The following is a 19,663-nucleotide window of genomic DNA, read 5'->3' as shown; positions in this document are numbered from 1 at the left end:
TTGGTGTTTATCAGGTGTAGTCTTCAATTTGCTTGTTGATCTCAAATGTTCAACTGTTTACTTTGAAAACCTGATCTTTACAGATTGAACAAGAAAAGTTGGCATCTATGAAAAAGCAAGATGAAGACAAGGATAAGAGGGATAAGGAAGAAAAAGAAAGCAGCAGAGAAAAGAGGGAGCGGTCTCGAAGCCCAAGAAGGTACAGTACAATCTGCATACCTAATATTTTATGAGTACGTTAGGTATTAAAGTATTTTGTGTCCAGAAAGTTACACAGTTAAAAAGGAAGCTAACAGCACTATTTAGAGAATTTCTTCCATCATTCAGTTTTCATGGTGAGCTATGGCTTGACTCTGGACTAAAATATTTCATCTTTTTTTTGAGAGAGATCATCTTTTGACTATAATAATTATCTCTAAAATCTTGGTGAATTAGTCAACCCCCTAATTCCTAAATCAAAATCTAGACTTATCTTTCATATTGCTTTAGTTTAAATTATTTTGAGTTATTATTTTAATTTACTCCGATTTTTTTTTCTTTATTTTTTTAATTAGAAATCTGTACCCACTAGCCCTTCCTATTGTACTTACCTAATTCCCTGTTCTGCGTTTCTTAGATGGTTGTGCTGAACCCAAAACAGATATTTGCTTTCTTCTTCCTTCCATTGAGACTGTGGTTAGGTTCCCATTTTCAGCTCCACAGTTCAGCTTTATATTTGTGGTGAGTGGTGAGAATTCCATTAGGCTTTTCATTTTTAGGGTTCTGCTAATTTCTTCATAAATGTGCTGGAATTAGTAAAGAGAGGAGGTAATATCTTTGTCCCCTTTATTTATATACTTGATATTAAAAGCTGCTTATGAGGGAAGCAGTATTTCTAGAGTTATGCACAAATCATAATGATAACTGTTTGTTGAAGAACCAGGTCTACTGTTTTACTTCAGGTTAGGGAAACTATTATTGAAAAGGAAAGGGAGCTTCTCTTCCAAAAAAGCTATCTTATGCAAGTTTGATATATTTATCCTCTTCTGAAGAACATTTTGCTTTAATTGCACTAGTCATTTTTTCTGGAATACCTAGACTCTACCTGATGAACTCTGGTGGGATCTGTCTGCACCTAAACTCTGTTTTTTTAAGGTTTGACTTATTATTATATATTTCCTTCCTTTTATGCATCTGCTTCCTCTGAAAAGTTGTTCTTTGGTCTTCTCATCTCTGGGAATGATTGAGAACCTAAATCTAGAGTCCTACGTCAATGTGTTCCTCTGTTATAACTGGTATACTGGAGAATGTTGTTATCCTTCATTTGCTTGTTTTTCTGGTTTTGTCTTGGCCCTTTCCCTATTAAGTAAGTGTGATAGGATATCTTATTTCCATAAGGAACTTCTCAGATATAAACAATAATAGTGTAGTTAAAAAGATTAATCTCACTTCTCCTTTTGACCGTCTTCCCCAGTCCACGTTATTCAAAAAACCTGAAAAAAAATTGCTTTCATCCTAGACGCAAATCCAGATCTCCTTCCCCTAGAAGACGATCTTCCCCTGTCAGGAGAGAGAGAAAGCGCAGTCATTCTCGATCTCCCCGTCACAGAACCAAGAGCCGGAGTCCTTCCCCTGCTCCAGAGAAGAAGGAAAAAACTCCAGAGCTCCCAGAGCCATCAGTGAAAGTAAAAGAACCTTCAGTACAAGAGGCCACTTCTACTAGGCAAGTACATAAAAATTCATTTATAAATATCACAATTTTAGGCTGTTATTAAGTGACCGTAAATATGATACCTGTGTGTTAAAAAAAATACTTGTTTTACTTGTAGATTTTTTAAATTATAAAGTTGGCTTGTTGAAAAGAAATTCAGATTGTATAGGGGAGTATAAGTAAGATGACCCAAAGGTGACCACTGCTATCTGTTGGTTGTGTTGCTTCAGATATTTTATAAACTGTAACTTGCCCTTTTTTCCCCCACTATTATGGACAGCTTTGCACTTTTAAAAAAATGTATGTGATTAGAATTGTTAGTTCACTGGATTTCACTGATGTGTATATATCTTTCTAGATGTCTTCATGGATTTTGAAAACTTTTTAAAGAAACAGCTTTTTTATATTACTGTATTAAGACTTAGGAGTCTGAATAGAAAAGGCACAAAATAAGCTTTTTCTCCCCCCACACAGTGACATCCTGAAAGTTCCCAAGCCTGAACCAGTACCAGAGCCTAAAGAACCTTCTCCGGAGAAAAACTCCAAAAAGGAAAAGGAAAAGGAGAAGACCCGACCAAGATCTCGGTCGCGTTCCAAGTCAAGATCCCGGACACGTTCTCGCTCTCCTTCTCATACTCGACCGAGAAGGCGCCATAGATCCCGATCAAGGTGAGTAGTGGCTTTAAGATCTGCATAGATCTTAGATTTTATGTCCTACTCTCCTAGGTAGAATTAGGTAAATTATATCAAAGCTGTGGAAAACATTTAGCACAAATGTTACGCTTTGGATTTCCAGCAACAATTTAGGGACACTTTCTAGGTTCCATTAAAAATCTCTAAACAAGTAGAAAATCGTGTCCCTTGAAATCCATTTTTTAAATGTAGCTGTCGAGAAAACTATTTTAAGGAATTCATTCCTTGCTCATGATTTACTCAGATTCTAATTCTGTTACGGCAGATCATACTCACCTAGAAGGCGGCCAAGCCCAAGAAGACGGCCATCTCCTCGAAGAAGAACTCCACCGAGACGAATGCCTCCTCCACCAAGGCACAGAAGGAGTAGATCTCCAGTGAGACGGTGAGAGTTTTGGGGTTTTTTGTTTTTTTGGTTTCTTTCAGTTTGAAATTGTCAGATGTACAAAAGTACACCATGTTTGTTTTAGGCTAATCTTTGAATTAGTGCTCCCTTGGAAAAAAAGAACTCATGAGTAATAATAGGTAATGTCTTAATAAGAGATACCTCATTTGAGATGTAATGCTGTTATTTGTGCAGTGATAACACTAGTCTAGTGTTGGAAAATAAAAAACAAATTATTGGTGAATTTGTGTTAATCTTACCAGTTATTTGTGTTAATAATCTTTACCACTTCAGACCCTACCAAGAAATCCTATCAAGTAAGGGAATTAGCCACCTTCTCCCTTTGGCTTTTAATTACCACTAGTTTCTGAATATAGATGACTACAGAGCCAGTAAAGTGCTTTATCAGTATTAAAATAACCCATTTGCGTTATACCTTTCTTAATGTGTCTTTTTCACATTAAAGAAGAGTACTTACTGTAAACAATTCAAACAGAAATGAGATGAATTGAAAATTACCCACAATCCCATTCCATAGATTTAACCGTTATTAGCAGTTTGGTATCTATTTTTGAAGAGACTGGGCATAAAAGTCACTGTCAATACCAGTGTTCTTTTTTAAAAATCATTTTTAAATTAGCATAAGGTAAAATGTTAGGATCTATAACTTTTAACAAAAAGACTGTTGCTACACCTGCCCTAAGTGGAGGCATGTTGCACTGGTAGCAGAGTTTTGTGCGTTCTTTTTTTTTTTTTTGCGGTACGCGGGCCTCTCACTATTGTGGCCTCTCCCGTTGCGGAGCACAGGCTCCGGACACGCAGGCTCAGCGGCCATGGCTCACGGGCCCAGCCACTCTGCGGCATGTGGGATCCTCCTGGACCGGGGCACGAACCCGTGTCCCCTGCGTTGGCAGGCGGACTCTGAACGACTGTGCCACCAGGGAAGCCCCTGTGCGTTCTTTATGATGCATTTCACGTGTTTTTTTGAAGGAACTAGTGGTTGTGCTTCAGATTATACTTAGGACAGAATTTTTTGTGTTTTGAGTCTATAAGGTATTTTCAAGGAACCAAATGAACTTGGAAATAAAAGAGGGGAAGCAGTAAGGTCCGTAATTTTGTTTCTGCAGTCTGAGGTTTTTCAGAGTCCCTTTTTTTTTTTTTTTTTTGGCGGAACGCGGGCCTCTCACCGCCGCGGCCCTTCCCACTGTGGAGCACAGGCTCCGGACACGCAGGCTCAGCTGCCACGGCCCATGGGCCCAGCCGCTCCGCAACACGCGGGATCCTCCCGGACCGGGGCACGAACCCGCGTCCCCCGCATCGGCAGGCAGACCCCCAACCACTGCGCCACCAGGGAAGCCCCTAGGGTCCCATATTTTTAAAAAAGATACTTTTCGGGAATTCCCTGGTGGTCTAGTGGTTAGGATTTGGCGCTTTCACTGCTGTGGCCCGGGTTCTGTCCCTGGTGGGGAACTGAGATCCCACAAGCCACGTGGTGTGGCCAAAATAAAGCAAAAACAAACAAGATATTTTTCTTTGGGGAGGGCTTGTCAAGGTACATTGAACCGTTTTTTATAACTAATACTAAAAATTACGGAATTGATGTTACCACCGATAACTGAGACTGAAGATGTAAATGGTCAGTCAATTTAGGCATCACACTTTTCTAAAATTGATTGTTTCTCCTTTGGAGAAAAAGTAATATTGGTGCTTTCTAGCATAAGATCAGTGGAAACAGCTACTTCTTATATTGGAGTTTTGCAAGCAGCCTGTTTTAATTGCTTACTGAGCCATTTAACAGTCAAGATAATTTGCAGATTGTGTAAGATTCCCTTACAGCCAGTTTTTATCTCACACTTAAGGTAGGGTTTCTTTTTTTCAGGTTCTCAGGAATTCTTCCGCCAAAGGTGAATTCTGCAGGTACACATAATTGCAACAGAACTTACCACAAATTTTGCCGCAGAATTCGAGAGTCCCCTGCTTCTAAGTTTATGTAGCTAAATGAATTCCTAATCTTGCACGTTTTTTTAAAAAATGCAACATAAAGGTTGCATGACATTGTGTTATTAAATGAAAAAAATACTTTGCCACCCAAATTTTGTATGCAAACTCCAAAACACTCATATTATTCCTAAGGAGGGAAGAGACTGGTTAGTTATTCTCTTATAGCACTTGACATATTTTATAACTGCTGGAAAGACAACTCAGAAGCATTTATCAGAATAAGTTATTTAGTTAGTCTCAGAACTAGCTGTTTCCTGTCCTAGGTTATGGTTTTGTTTCACATTAAAAAAAAAACCTCATTTGTGTGCTTAGCTACATAAACTCAAAAGTTGGATAAAAATAGCTGTATTGTTGTGTAAACTGTACATGCCTGTAAGGTCATTTTCTGTAAGTATGCAGTTAATGAACATGAGTACTTTATTCCACAGAAGAAGGCGTTCATCGGCATCCTTGTCCGGGAGTAGCTCGTCCTCTTCTTCATCTCGTTCCCGGTCACCGCCAAAGAAGCCTCCAAAGAGGACATCCAGCCCCCCTCGAAAAACTCGTAGGTTATCTCCTTCAGCAAGTCCTCCGAGGCGAAGGCACAGGCCATCACCTCCAGCAACTCCACCACCAAAAACTCGTCATTCCCCGACACCCCAGCAGTCAAACCGTACGAGGAAAAGTCGTGTTTCTGTCTCTCCAGGGAGAACTTCAGGTAAAGGTAAAAATCAAGCACATAAAAACAACATGTTCTTTCTTCATTTGGCCACAAAATACCTAGTCAGTTGTTGCTGTCCCCTACTCCCTTCAAAGTATGAAGTTGCTGGGTAATATTTGTATGTCATGTTTTTTATAAATTTGCTTAGAAGCTCACCTTTTCTTTCCTGCTTTAAGTTCTTGTTGTTTGTTGAAATGGAGTTTACATGTAAAAGTGTTTTGTTTTTAGCAGTACCCTCTGGCACTGAGTAGGTGAAGTGTACTGTTAACCAGCCGTGGGCTGTTTGAGTTGGGGTAGCTTACCGAAGTTTGTGTTGTCATGGTAAGGGATCTTTTTATTACTATGACACCGGTTAACTTTTTTTTTTTTTACCCTGCAGATTTTTTGTTTGATATCTTATTTGAGGACTTCATATTCTGTTTTATTTCTTTCTTGGCCACATTGTACTTCCTAGGGAGGGACGTGGTGTCCTCCTAAAAGCTGATTTGTTTTTTTAATTTAGGCCCTAGGCAGGGTTCTTCTGAGTATTGTCCTTGCTTTATTCTGCGGATTGATTTCTGAGGAATTTATGATCTGTGATCCTGCCAGGCAAGTAGAATGCCATGTTAGTCTGAGTGAAGGTTGTGGTCCATTGGGGTTTGTTTCTTTAGCATTAAATATACATGGAGAAAAACTATGGTATCTATTTGAATTGGGCCTTTGGTGCTTAGAACTGGAATGATATACACAGTGTGATAAGTGAGTAGTGGGGGAGGGGAGGTCTTAAAAGAACTGTTATAGTAATTGGATGTTAAGGAGCATTCTGTAGATTAATATATACTGGGGTTGCTCTGATCACATTTAAATTTTCAGATTATAAATGAAGAAATCAGGGATACTTCAGGCAAAATCTTGACTATGTTTTTATGAAGTTGGTGAGAGCAGGATTTCTACTCAGCACCCTACTGCTTCATTTGTGTCCACCCTACCACCACCCACTGGCCCCACAACCTTGCAGTGTGGCAGTTCTAGAAAGGCAAATTTTGCTTTTTTGATCTGTTACTGTGAGGTATAGACAAGCTATCAGAGTGAGGGGGGAACTGACAGATGATGGTAATTTGTAAAGAGTAATGTACAAATTATTTTCTGAACCTTAACAGGTTAATTTGCTGATAACATAAATATTATGTGGTCATTTTTGTTGAATTGGCTCTTTAGACTTAGGCAACTGGATAATAATAGAGAAACCTTTAGGTCTTACAGGTTCAGACATAAGTATGGGAGGGTTGTCTTACGATCACTTATTTTCATAATATCATGTCCCATATTACTTTTTGTTCAAAATAGTTTCCAGTCACCGTGTCCACATCTGATGCCTGTTGTCCTAACCTATTTTTTCTTTTCCTGTGAAGTTTTTGCACTTCTGAATACTTCTTTCCTTTGTCTGGAGCCAGAAAGTTCACTAGTAAAATAATAGTTTGAGTGTTCCCATCTGTTACTTTGCAAAAACACATCAGATTATGATTTTTCTGTTTACATCACATAGCCAAAGGGTAATAAAAGTACCTGAGCAGAGGACTGAATCCTTGTTAAATAGGTTGATTGTTAAGAATTACTTGTTGACCTTTGTTAGGGTCTGCACAGATACCAACCTCTTGTGTCTTGATATGTTGTCGGGAAGAGTGGGCTGCTGCTTTCCTGGAAACAAGTCACAGTGGATATGTACATAGGAGAGAAGTCAAGGTGGAAGACAAAGGGCCAGTAACGTTCCTGTGGCTTATGGGACAGGTCTTCCATGTCCAAACAAAACCCAGCCAAAGAGATTGACTGTGGGTAGTGTAGTGAGAGCCTGCCTTTTGTCCACTGAGGCTGAATATTGGTTGTAACTACTTGGAGATAAATAGCTTTTTATAGTAAAACAATCCCAACCCTCTGTGATGAAATTTCAGAGCTAGGAAAGACTTCAGAGGTTGTCATAGGTTCTCAGGTTAAGTGAATTGGTCAAGGTCAGCCATCCAGGACTAGAATTTGGGTTCTCATTCCCAGTTCAGAAATGTACACTTTCCCAACTTTCCTACCCCCACATGCCTGTTTTGATTGCTAAAGGAGGGAAATAGAAGGCAGGGTAAAGTTTTTCAGCTTCTGTACCGGGTAGTATGATTTCAGAAATTCCTTTCTTGCAGTCTCCATTGCTAATAAAAGCATTGATAGCATTGAAGTGTGATAGATTTTACTTTTGTGTTTCGTGGGGTAGTCATCAATCAGGGCTTTAAGGTTCTGCTGTTAATAGTGGGTGCATGGAGTAGGAGGGAGGCAGGAAAAGTATTTTGGAGAATTAGAGGTAAATTATTTGGAGTATAACATACATTCTCATCTGAAAGAGTCCTCAGGACGCATTTTGTAATCGATGGCATGTCATAGTTAAATTGGCATTATCTTAGTACATAATACAGTGCTTTGAAATCAGTGGAATATTTAATGAAGTATGTTTACAGGGGATCTATACATATGGTGGTGGTAATAATTTTGAGTTAGATCAACATAACCATATGAATGTGCTCTGTAGATACTTACGGATTATTTTACTAATTCTGGTCACAGAGTGACTTATCTTTACAAGTGATCTTTTGAGCAAGTCTGCAAGGTTAATGATTAATAGGACTATTGAAGTAAATTTAAAATTCTGGTTTTTCAATTGACTTGGGAGATTTCAGACGTCATTTTAGAATGATTTTGCCCCTTAAATACTAAAAATGAAACAACATTAACATAAAATTTTTAATAAAAATAAGTTGTGAAAATTTTATTTAGATAAGCAAACATTGATGAAACATGTATGATATTAATAATGCTATGATTCAGTCAGTCTTATTAAACCAGAGTAGGGGGTATATAATGGATACTTGTTTAATGCTGATTGTATCAACAATGACTTAAGACTTGTACCCAAGCCCTTATTGAGAGATTAGATCAGGATAAAACTCCAAATACAAGTTTCTGTGGGGAAAAAATGTAATGTTGTAGTTCAATTGTATTATTTACTAAATAGGTATTTGACCACTATATAGCAAACATAACCACGTTTGTAATGTTTCTCAGAGGAAAATGCATTCCGGCATCCAAACATCCAGCTCCCAAACACATTTTGGAACCCAGTTCTCTAAGGTGGTACTTTGACGTTTGGGTTTATGACTAGATGCCTATAATATTTTTTCAAGAATTGAAGATTAACTGACACTTAAAAATGAAGAGTACTGACCCCCAAAATAGCTTTGAATCCTTAAAATTTAAAGGCATTTCTATTTCATGTCTTTGAATTTCTTAAAATACAAGTTTTTTTTGTTTGGTTGGTTTTTTTTGGCTGCATTGGGTCTTCGTTGGTGTGCGCAGGCTTTTCTCTAGTTGGCGGCGAGCAGGGGCTACTCTTCATTGCAGTGGTTTCTCATTGCAGACCATGGACTCTAGGCGTGCGGGCTTCAGTAGTTCTGGCTCACAGGCTCTAGAGCACAGGCTCAGTAGTTGTGGCGCACGGGCTTAGTTGCTCCGTGGCATGTGGGATCTTCCTGGACCAGGGCTCGAACCTGTGTCCCCTGCATTGGCAGGTGGATTCTTAAGCACTGCGCCACCAGGGAAGCTCTAAAATACAAGTTTTAAATGCAGTCTTGCTACTATATTTCATGATAATTAGATAATCACTAGATTAACTAGTCACTGGATTTTTTACCCAATCCAGTGATTTGTCCAAAAGGCTTATTAGGTAGAATTAATAAAATGCTGGTATTTTAAAAGTATAGTGGTAAATTCTTCAGTTGGATTACTTCAGCAAAAATGATTAGATTGCTAAATTACTGCCCCTTAGAATTAAGTCTTTACAGTATTCTGAATGAGCGTCTGTTAAATGAAATGTATCTAAATTCTAGGTTAAACATTCCATGTTAATTGCTTTAATTAAACAGAAACAGGTGTAAGGGTACTGAGGGGATCATATTGTTTTCAAGTCTAGTTCTTAGAGGAATGGTCTCAAATAATGTTTCAGGTTAATGTAGGGTAAGATTAATGATTATCTATGTATATACTTTTTTGTGTGTGTGTGTGGTACGCGGGCCTCTCACTGTTGTGGCCTCTCCCGTTGCGGAGCACAGGCTCCGGATGCGCAGGCTCAGCGGCCATGGCTCACGGGCCCAGCCACTCCGCGGCATGTGGGATCCTCCTGGACCGGGGCACGAACCCGTGTCCCCTGCATCGGCAGGCGGACTCTCAACCACTGCACTACCAGGGAAGCCCATGTGTATATACTTTTGACATTAGTTGAAGCAATGGGATGGATAATGTGGACAGAGATAGTAATTGTTAGAAATTAACGCCTATGCTATAGGTATAGAAATAGTGTCTTGGGTTCAGATCCTAGTCCATTTCAATTACCCGCATGACTTCAGTTGAGGTTATTTATTTTTAATTTTTTTAATTTTTTTAAATCTTTGGAAAGGATCCTCTAGCCTTAGCATTTAATATTTTTACCGTTGTGAAGGTCTGCTTTTTTACAGGTAGTTTAAGTCCCTCATGCTATTGTGAAGGTTATACTCTACATCAAAAGCCTTCAGCCTCTTAGGTGACTAATTTGTTCCTCTTCTCCAGATCAGATACTTTTCTCTGAAAATTTCGTCAGATCTTATGTCATTTATCATTTATCATTTATCATCTTCATTACTTTTCTGGACCAACCTGTAGGGGGTGCTTAAAAGGTCTTATGTTAATGAGGTCTTTGTAGTTAAGAGTGTGTGTTTTAGGTTGTAGGGTAGCACACAGAGGTTTACTTTACTGAGCTGAATGTTATGCATTAGCATAGAGCTTGTTCTACTCAGAAACAGCAGCTCCCAATTTCTCTTAAAGTTTCTCTTGGGAGAATCTGAAAGTTTGAAAATTGGAAAATCATTGTAGAACTTTCTGAGGCTTTTCACCAAACATTTACAAATTCTTGCTTCTGCTTCAGGTAATGATAACAGGGGCTTATAGGAACTTTTTAATTGTCAGTAAATTATTTATGAGAATAGTCACACTTCTTTTTGTACTGTTAAGAAGATGTGTTGCTTTTTGTTTTGTTTTTGTATGTATGTAAGTGGGGTTTTTCTTCCCCTTATTTTTAGTGACAAAACATAAAGGTACTGAGAAAAGAGAGTCCCCTTCACCAGCACCCAAGCCTAGAAAAGTAGAGTTATCTGAATCAGGTAAGTGTTTTTTGTTTGTTTTGGTTTTTTTAAGCTGAATTAGATTCTGGTTAAAGATTAATTATACGATATGGCTTAATGGTTAAGAGCTAGGACTTTGAAGTCATACCAGCCTGTTTGAATCCCCAGCTCCACTAACTACTTTTTGTTTGTTTTAATAATTTATCTGAGCCTCTACTTTTTTTTTTTTTTTCATCTCTGAATGCAGATAACAGTACCATCCTTTAGGTCTTTGGTTGTTAACTGAAATAATGTTTATAAAGTGCTTGGCATGCAGACCGAACTGTCACAAATGCCTAAATAAGTTTATTTTTATTATATTTAGTGAAGATAGTCTAAGTTAGCATTTAAATTGGCATTTTAAGCTCCTTCTTTATTAAAAAAGAGTAGCTGTATTGCTTGACCCAACCAGATAAAGGTTTAGGAGACCATTTCCCAATTCAAATATGTTACATTTTCTGTATGCATGACTAAAGAAACACTTTCTAAATGCATCCATCTTTCAGAAGAAGATAAAGGTGGCAAAATGGCTGCAGCAGATTCTGTGCAGCAGAGACGCCAATACAGACGACAGAACCAGCAGTCTTCCTCTGGTATGGACACTGGTTACATTTTTTTCTTTCTGCATATCCTAATAAAAATACTTAAGATAAAAATATCCGAAAGTGTAGTGAATGTATCAATACTTAGGAGAAATATTTTTGTGCCTGTGTATGAATATGTTAGGAGGAAGTGTTAGTACAATAGTTAAAACAGGAATAGAAATTGGAAAAGTATATTTCTTTCCTCAACCCTGTCTTACTCCCCAAAGCTTTTATTCAGAAATTTTCTGTGCATGTATAAGTATCTGTGGTTTAAAAAAAAAAAAAAAACCCACAGGCTCAAACTGTAGATTATATTGCCTGCCTATTTAACCTACTATAGCTAGACATCTTTCCCTGTTAATTCTTAAGGATCTACCTCATTTATTTACCAGCTGCAGCATTTTTAAAATTTTGATAATATGCTGTCATCTGTTGAGCCACTCGCCTATTTGGACATTTAGGTTATTTCTAGTTTTTTTGTGTGTTTGTGCTTATGTGAGTATATCTGTAAAATAGTAATTAGGAGGGGAACTTCTGAATTAAAAAGTACGTACGCAGAAACCTGATTTTTAAACCAGATATCCTGGTTTTATTCGCTTAGTTGGTATTTGTGACTGAGTCTAGGCACTACCTTTGCTTTTCGTTTATAAAAATGGAAACCAAAGCATCCCACAGTGACATTAAGTCAGTTAAAAGCCATACAGCTTTTGCAGCTCTTTAAGATGAGGTTAATCATGGAAGTGTTTGAAAATGCATGTAAGTTTTGGATATTTTTTGGTATTTGGGACTTGTTAGTTATTTTAGGTTAAGGAAACCATGTACAAATGAAGTGTTTCTCTTTGCAGTTCTTGACTGTTACCAGGCCTGTAGGAAATGTCACATACATTTTGTTTGTTTGATAAATAATAGGGATATGAAGTAAATTATTCAAATGCTAGTAAGACTTTCAGTAGCCTTAAAAGTACATAGAGTAACAAGAATTAAATAATGCTTGAGATGCTTTTTAAGCTTTACTTAGTTATCTGGAAGATCACTAGATTTATAAGGGACACTGTCTTGTTGGATTGTTCTGTGGAAATGATTTGTATAACGTAATTATATAATAACGTATATTTATGTATGCTTGACTTTCAAGTCATTAAGCACATATCGATATTACCTTTTTTCAGAACTGATGGCTGTATATGTGCTTGCTTATATTAGTGGACTTGATTTGCTAATTTGGACACTCCATCTGCTTAGATTCCAAAAACATAGATAGACTCTTAAGCATAGACCTGATGTAAATTTTTGTTTATTGTGTAATTATAGATTCTGGCTCCTCCTCTTCCTCAGAAGATGAGCGACCCAAAAGGTCCCACGTGAAGAATGGTGAGGTAGGCAGGCGGCGGAGACATTCCCCTTCCCGGAGTGCCTCTCCATCACCTCGAAAGCGCCAGAAAGAGACTTCCCCTCGGTAATGTCTTCAGTGGTGTCCTGTAGTTGTGATAAAACTTCATAACTTAAGGGATGGGCTGTGGGCTTATTTAGAATTTGCTTAACTCCTTGCTTTCAAGAACTCACAGTAGGAGATGGTCAGATTTGGGGGGTATTTGGGTTTTCTTTGTTCCGTGGTCATTACTATTTAATGAGAACTTAGTAAGTTTTGTACCAGTATGTCGAACGTGTGCATGACTAGAATAGACCAGTTAAATCATAGCATTAACTCCTGACCATGTTTGAATATCTAAAAAAATATATCTCCATTAGTGATACTTAACTCCATTGAAGTAATTAATTTGGTGAATGGAATTCTTGACATTTGTTTTTTTCCACTGCTCTCAGGATGCAGATGGGAAAGCGATGGCAATCGCCAGTGACTAAAAGGTTGGTTAGATGCTATTTTGTAAATTAGGATTACATGTCAAAGTTTGAGTGACTTAATTTACTGTTTAGGTAACATCCCATTCTGACGTTTGCAGGGTATGACTGTGGAGAAGTTCCTCAATTGTTTTGGTTTGATTATATTTTCTTACACATCAGAATAATGATAAAAACATACACAGTGTTCATTTTAGAGCATCATTTGGATTTAGAGTTTTGTGCACTTACAGTGTATTTGTTAGTCTTCTGTTTTTTGAGGTCTTTCCAAGAGATAGGACAGTAATAATAGTTCCTTAGATTTAGTGGGAGCAGACTTTGTGGTGACTATAGGGAAGGCAAGAAAAACATGGGAGAAACATTTAAAAGATTAAAAAATGACTGTGAGGCTTTGGCCCTGTTCAGTGTTTCCTACAGTAGAAAGGTAAGTTGCATATCCTTTTGGAACCTGTTTGGTCATCAGGGTCTTCGTGACCCTAAGGCCATAATATTTTAGAGCCAGGTGATACATAGAAATCTCTAATTCAGGCGTATCTCATAAGTGAGAAAACAGGGGCTCAGAAGTAGTAAGTGAGTTTCTTAGGGTTACAGAGTGACAAAACCAGATCTTAGACCTGTGCCATTGACTTTATACCATTTCACCATGACATTGTACTGTCTTTGCTAGCCTTCTGCTTTCTGAGGTCTTTGCTGTCACTAAATTTCTAAGTATCCTTCCTGAAATGTTCACATTGTTCTCTTTATAGATCAGTTTTTGAAGCTGTGTTGTTTTAAGTAGTCTCACTAATTAATAAGAGTGTTTTCTTGGAAAGGTTCTTTGGAACCAGTTGGCAGTGTATATGATGGAGCAAAACGGTGTGTTTGTGCTGTGGAAGTAACTTACTTGACAAGAAAAAATAGAAACCTTAAAAAAAATTTAGGTACAAAGGTATTCTGTTCCCAACTGTGATTACTCCAGGTTTCTGTAAAATTGCTAGTACAGCAGCTAAAATATTGCTTTACAAAATCAGGTTAGTGGTAAGATTCCGCTCCCCCCCCCCCCCCCCCCCCGCCGGTTATGGATAATGATGTTAGAGATTGCCATCAAGTCTCTAGGATTTGGAGATGGAGAAAGAATTGTTTGGGATCACACTTCAGTATTTATTTTTAAGAAGGGAAATACAGCCTGGCTTTGAATATTTCATATGTAAAGTTTAAAGATTGAAAAATGCAGCATTTTTCATGCTTCTAAACATGTGTCTTTGGGTATTGAACACTCTTTCCTTAACAGTGAATGGTGTATTGATCACACTTAGTATGAAAAGATAGTTGTTGCATCTATAACTTCTTGTCTTCATTACCAGCCTGACTAGTGAAGTGAGGTGATTCTGAAGAGGTCACTGCAGAGATCTCAAGCTGTCTTTGTCCTTATAAGACTTTTGTATTCCTACATACTCGAGGGCTGAGGGCTACTTCATGTTTTAAGGCTTATTGAAACTGGTTCTCGTGCAGTTTGGGTGGGGGGAGACCTCTGTACTCAACAATTTCTATACACAGTTGAAGGCTTGAGTTGGCACTAGTATTCGGAGTAACTAGAAAATGTTTAGCCTTCTTCTTCTACTTCTTCCTCTTCTTTTAAACCCCTGATACGTATGCCATATCAGCTCAGGTAAGAAACTGTAGCCTTTAGGTCATAGAGCCATCGGGTGTCAAGATTCCAGTTATAAGTGATTATCAAATTTTTCTTGTAGTTCCTTTAAGTATGCTAGTTTGGTTTGTTTGGTTTTTTTTTTTTAGGTTATGGTTTTATTCTTATTCTCTTTTTGGCTTTTTCTCACATGGAAACAGGACATTGAAGGTCATCACTGAAAGGGACCTTTTAGTTATTCCAAGCCTTTCATTTTACAAATGAAACTGAGGCACAGAATAAATACCTTAGGTCATTAGTGTATTATAATAGATTCTAATCTGAGTTAAATTTTTTTTATGAGAATATTTTAAAAGAGAAGTCACATAATCAACAGTAATAGCCTCTCTTGCTATTACACCTACTGATAACACATTGGGAGTTCTGCTTTGTATCATCTCACCCTCAGAGTTTGCGAGTGTAAACCTTTGTTTTTCTTTTTTGAGTCAAAACCCAAATGTCTTTTCCCGTTTGAAATCTTCATTACCTGTTGAAACAGTAGTCCACCCTGTTTCTCTAGGTCCCGTAATTCTCAGATTAGCCTTGCTAGTAAAGTGGCTTCTCCTTTACTGTTCTTTCTTGTAATTAATAATTTGGTGTCTGCGTTTCATCTGAAGCTTATCTGTCCTGTAGTTTATATTTTAAATCTGTTCAGAGTGAGGTCTTAGTCCCCACAGGGCATAAGCAAATTTAGATTAAAAATTAAATTTACTAATGAATGTCAGAATTTTCATTGTTCTGTTAATGAACTCTCCTTAGTTTTAATGGGGAATCAAGACTAGTAAACTTTAGAAAATACTTCCAGATTCACAGGAAGCATCAATCCTGTACTGGGCAAGAAATTTAGAACTAATTACAGTTGACCCTTGAACAACATGTGTTTGAATTGTGTGACTCCACTTACACGCACATGGCTTTTTTTTTTTTTTTTTTTTACAATAAATGCATATTATAGTACTGCACGATCCTCGGTTGATTGAATCTGCCAGCGCAGAAGCCCAAGCCCCCCACATTGTTTAAGGGTTAATTGTATATTATTTGACTTCTTTGTATACACAAACTTGGCCAATAGATGTCAAACTGGCTTGGTATTTATTTTAGTATATCTGCTGGGAGACTACTATGAGTTAGTCCAGTTGATTATAATTGTATTTTTCAAGTGTGCTTTTTATGTTAATTGGTTAAATGCCTAACTGCTCAGAATTAAGGTCCGTGATTCTTATCTATATTTTAACCGCATTGCTCCCAGTGGCTTTAGTGCTCAGACAGCCTTGGTCCTTTGTCTTTGGGGTAGTGTTTTTAGTTAATAGTTTGCAACTGTTGAACTGTGGGAACATACTTTTTAAAAAATCAAGAACTTGGAGCAGTGACACCCAGACTTCGGGCCTTAAATATCTGTATTTGAACATTGTATTTTTCTAGGCTTTAGAACAGTTGTTCCTAACAAGGAATCAAAAATCACTTGAAGAACCTTTTTAAACATATACTGGCTAGACCATAGCCCAAACCTGGTGAACACAAATTTCAAATAAGCTTCCAAGGTGTTTCTGATGTACATTCTAGTTAAAAAGCAATGCTCTGAGGCAGTGTTTTCAGACTTTTTTCACCTTGCGTCATGTTAAGAATGTTTTATGTCATGACTCAGACTGCATATTTATATACAGAAACAAAAATTTCACAATACAAAATTTACCCTTACCACAAGTTAAAGCACTTTGTTTTTCTTTTCTTCCTTTCTTTCTTTCCTTTTTTTTTTTAAATCCTGGTTCTCACCCAGGGTCTTGACTAACTACACTGTAGTTAGAAAAACACTGCTTTGAGGGATAGGGTGAAAGCTGCTGCACTTTGGGTTGACAATGATTGAAACTAGATCATCTTGATCACTTAGTTATAAATGTTACTGACTCTGAATCACTATAATTCTTCTTTGGTTTAGTGGTAGACGGAGGAGAAGCCCCTCCCCACCGCCTGCCAGAAGGCGACGTTCTCCTTCTCCTGCTCCTCCGCCTCGTCGACGCAGGTCTCCCACACCACCACCACGACGCAGGTACTTTATCACGTAGGCTAGTGGGAGCTAAAGGGAGCAACTTTGAATCTTTGTGATTGAAATATTTTATTCGAGTGGCATGCACAGCTGTTAACAAAATACCACATAGTATACAATACCATTTACATGAAAAGTCCAGAACACATGAATCTGTAGAGATAGAGAGTTATTAAATAAATGGTGCCTAGGGTGGGATGGGAATGGGGAGTCATGATGGTTGAACACTGTGAATATAGTTGACCCTTGAGCAAGGAGAGGAGTTAGGGGCACCAACCCTCCACGCAGTTGAAAATCTGAGTATAACTTTACAGTTGGCCCTCCGTATCTGCGGATTCAGCCAACAGCAGATTGTGTAGTACTGCAATAAGTATTAAAAAAAAAATCCACATATAAATGGACCCATGGAGTTCAAACCCATGTTCAAGGGTCAACTGTATACTAAAACAATTGAAATGCACACTTCAAATGGGTGAATTTTATGATTTGTGAACCACGTATCAATAAAGATGTTAAATTAAAAGGCAGGATCACTAGTGATTACAGAGGGAAAAAATATTAACTTTATAGTGGGGAGTTAAGTTTTGCTTTTTGGAACTTTCTGAATTTTTTTTCTCTTCAAATATTTTCGATCCATGGTTGGTTGAATTTGTGGATACTGGATCTTTGGACACAGAGCGTTGACCCTGTCAGACAAACCCAAATTGAAAGCCATTTTACAAAGTAACTGATGAGTACTCTTCAAAAAAATGTCAATCATGAGAGGGAGAGAGACAGGAGCAGTTACAAATTGGCAGAAACTAAGGACACGTGACAACTAAACGCCATGTAGGATCCTGATTTTTGGAACCTGGAACAGAAAAAGGACATTAGTAGAGAAAACTGGGGTGACATTAGTATTTTAGTTAATACCAAAGTTAATTTCATAGTTTTGGTAATTTTTCTGTAGTTATATGGGATGGTAAGTGGAAAGTCTCCACTAATTTTGCAACTCTTCTGTAAAACAAAAATGATTTCAAAATAAAAGTTAGGGGGAAAAAAATTTTAAGAGCATTGCTCAAACACATTATCAAGCGGTATAGTTGCTGCTACAACTCCTGAATGGCCATTATGTGGCAGGTAAAGTGGTAGATGTTTTATGTACTTCATGTCTCCTCAAGATGATCTTGCTTGGTATTCCCATTTTTCAGGTGAGGAAATGGGGGTTCAGAGTTATTAAATATGAGGGCAAAATGGAAAACTCTATGGTGTTGCCCAATGTATGGCCTATCCCAAAGCTGATTTTTAGGCAGGAAAATATTTTTAGCTCAAGGTCTGAATGTTTCAGGAGAAAATCAGGCCATTGGAACTAAATGTTTTATTGAGGTTTAATTCCTGAGAGGCAAGTTAGGGTTATGTAGGGATTAAGCATTAAGAGGAAGGCCAAGTTGAGACTTTGACAGGGATGCGTTCTGCCTAGCAGTAGACTTCCATTGAATACTATTTTGACGCACAAAAAATGTAAGTCTGTCTTGGTGGGGGCAGAGTAGAGATGCCTTTTAAAGCTGTGCAAGTGAATGCTAATTATTAATGCAGAGTCCAAACACCAGTTTAGAGAGGGTACCCCCTACACAGGAGAGCTCTTTAAAGCACAGACTTCCTGAGTTCAAGTTGAACACGGTCAACAGAGTCTTGCTGATGTAGTTATCTAGTTGCTACATAGTGATAATGGATTTTCAGTTTCCTTAGAGCAATGCCAGGTTCTCTTCTAAAAAAATACTAAGTTGATTTTATATGGATTGTGCTAAATGACTTTGTGTGTGTGTGTGTGTGTGGTACGCGGGCCTCTCACTGTTGTGGCCTCTCCTGTTGCGGAGCACAGGCTCCGGACGCACAGGCTCAGCGGCCATGGCTTACGGGCCTAACCGCTCTGCGGCATGTGGGATCTTCCCGGACCGGGGCACGAACCCATGTCCCCTGCATCGGCAGGCAGACTCCTAACCACTGCGCCACCAGGGAAGCCCATGCTAAATGACTTTTGACAAATTTGAATTCAGTCTGAAAACTAAATTTCTCCATTAATCACAATGACCTATTTGTAGTCATCTAGGATAAACAGGAATTTACTAAGTGATTTTTTTGTTGTTGTTACCTTAAATGAGTTTAAACACATGACATTTCCACTTAGAAATATTCTCTCTCTGTGTGGTGCTGTATAAGTACATAGTTTTCTTTGCATTCTGTTTCTACTCTGTTGGACCGTTTATTTTTCCTAGGACTCCTTCTCCTCCCCCACGTCGTCGCTCACCTTCCCCAAGAAGATACTCTCCTCCAATACAGAGGAGATATTCTCCTTCTCCACCTCCAAAGAGAAGAACGGCTTCACCCCCTCCCCCTCCTAAACGAAGGCCATCACCGTCTCCACCACCAAAGCGTCGGGTCTCCCATTCGCCACCTCCCAAACAAAGAAGCTCCCCAGTCACCAAGAGACGTTCGCCTTCGTTGTCATCAAAGCATAGGAAAGGGTCTTCCCCGAGCCGATCTACCCGGGAGGCCCGGTCACCACAACCAAACAAACGGCATTCGCCCTCACCACGGCCTCGAGCTCCTCAGACCTCCTCAAGTCCTCCAGCTGTTCGAAGAGGAGCATCGTCATCACCCCAAAGAAGGCTGTCCCCATCTCCAAGTTCTAGGCCCATTAGGAGAGTCTCCAGGACTCCGGAACCCAAAAAGATAAAAAAGTAAAAATATTTTATCCTTTTTGGTTAGGAACACTAACTTGCATAGCTCTTTATGCTTGGAAGCCCCCCGCCCCCCAACTGAGAAATCACAGAAAAGAATAGCTGTGAATACAAAC

General features: G+C 38.4%; 1 protein-coding gene across 12 annotated transcripts in view; it reads left to right on the top strand.

Annotated features, from left to right (window-relative positions):
• Positions 1 to 19,663, top strand: part of SRRM1 (serine and arginine repetitive matrix 1) — a 32,183-nt gene that overhangs the window by 6,057 nt on the left and 6,463 nt on the right. The window contains exons 5-15 of one of the 12 annotated variants that reach the window (XM_082833600.1): positions 84 to 199; positions 1,589 to 1,702; positions 2,165 to 2,359; positions 2,649 to 2,768; positions 5,198 to 5,466; positions 10,593 to 10,673; positions 11,180 to 11,266; positions 12,569 to 12,713; positions 13,082 to 13,123; positions 16,720 to 16,830; positions 19,083 to 19,547. In XM_082833600.1, coding sequence (XP_082689726.1) covers positions 84 to 199; positions 1,589 to 1,702; positions 2,165 to 2,359; positions 2,649 to 2,768; positions 5,198 to 5,466; positions 10,593 to 10,673; positions 11,180 to 11,266; positions 12,569 to 12,713; positions 13,082 to 13,123; positions 16,720 to 16,830; positions 19,083 to 19,547 — 1,745 coding nt within the window. Of the gene's footprint in view, positions 1 to 83; positions 200 to 1,498; positions 1,703 to 2,164; positions 2,360 to 2,648; positions 2,769 to 5,197; positions 5,473 to 10,592; positions 10,674 to 11,179; positions 11,267 to 12,568; positions 12,714 to 13,081; positions 13,124 to 16,719; positions 16,831 to 19,082; positions 19,548 to 19,663 lie in introns of all 12 variants that reach the window. The other 11 variants (XM_082833599.1, XM_082833609.1, XM_082833604.1 and 8 more) reach the window with 11 other exon arrangements.

This window comes from Leucopleurus acutus (genome assembly GCF_964270905.1).
Source record: "Leucopleurus acutus genome assembly, chromosome: 2".
Lineage (NCBI taxonomy): Eukaryota > Metazoa > Chordata > Mammalia > Artiodactyla > Delphinidae > Leucopleurus > Leucopleurus acutus.
The sequence above is the reverse complement of the archived record's forward strand: the minus strand, read 5'-3'. Positions and strand labels throughout refer to the sequence as shown.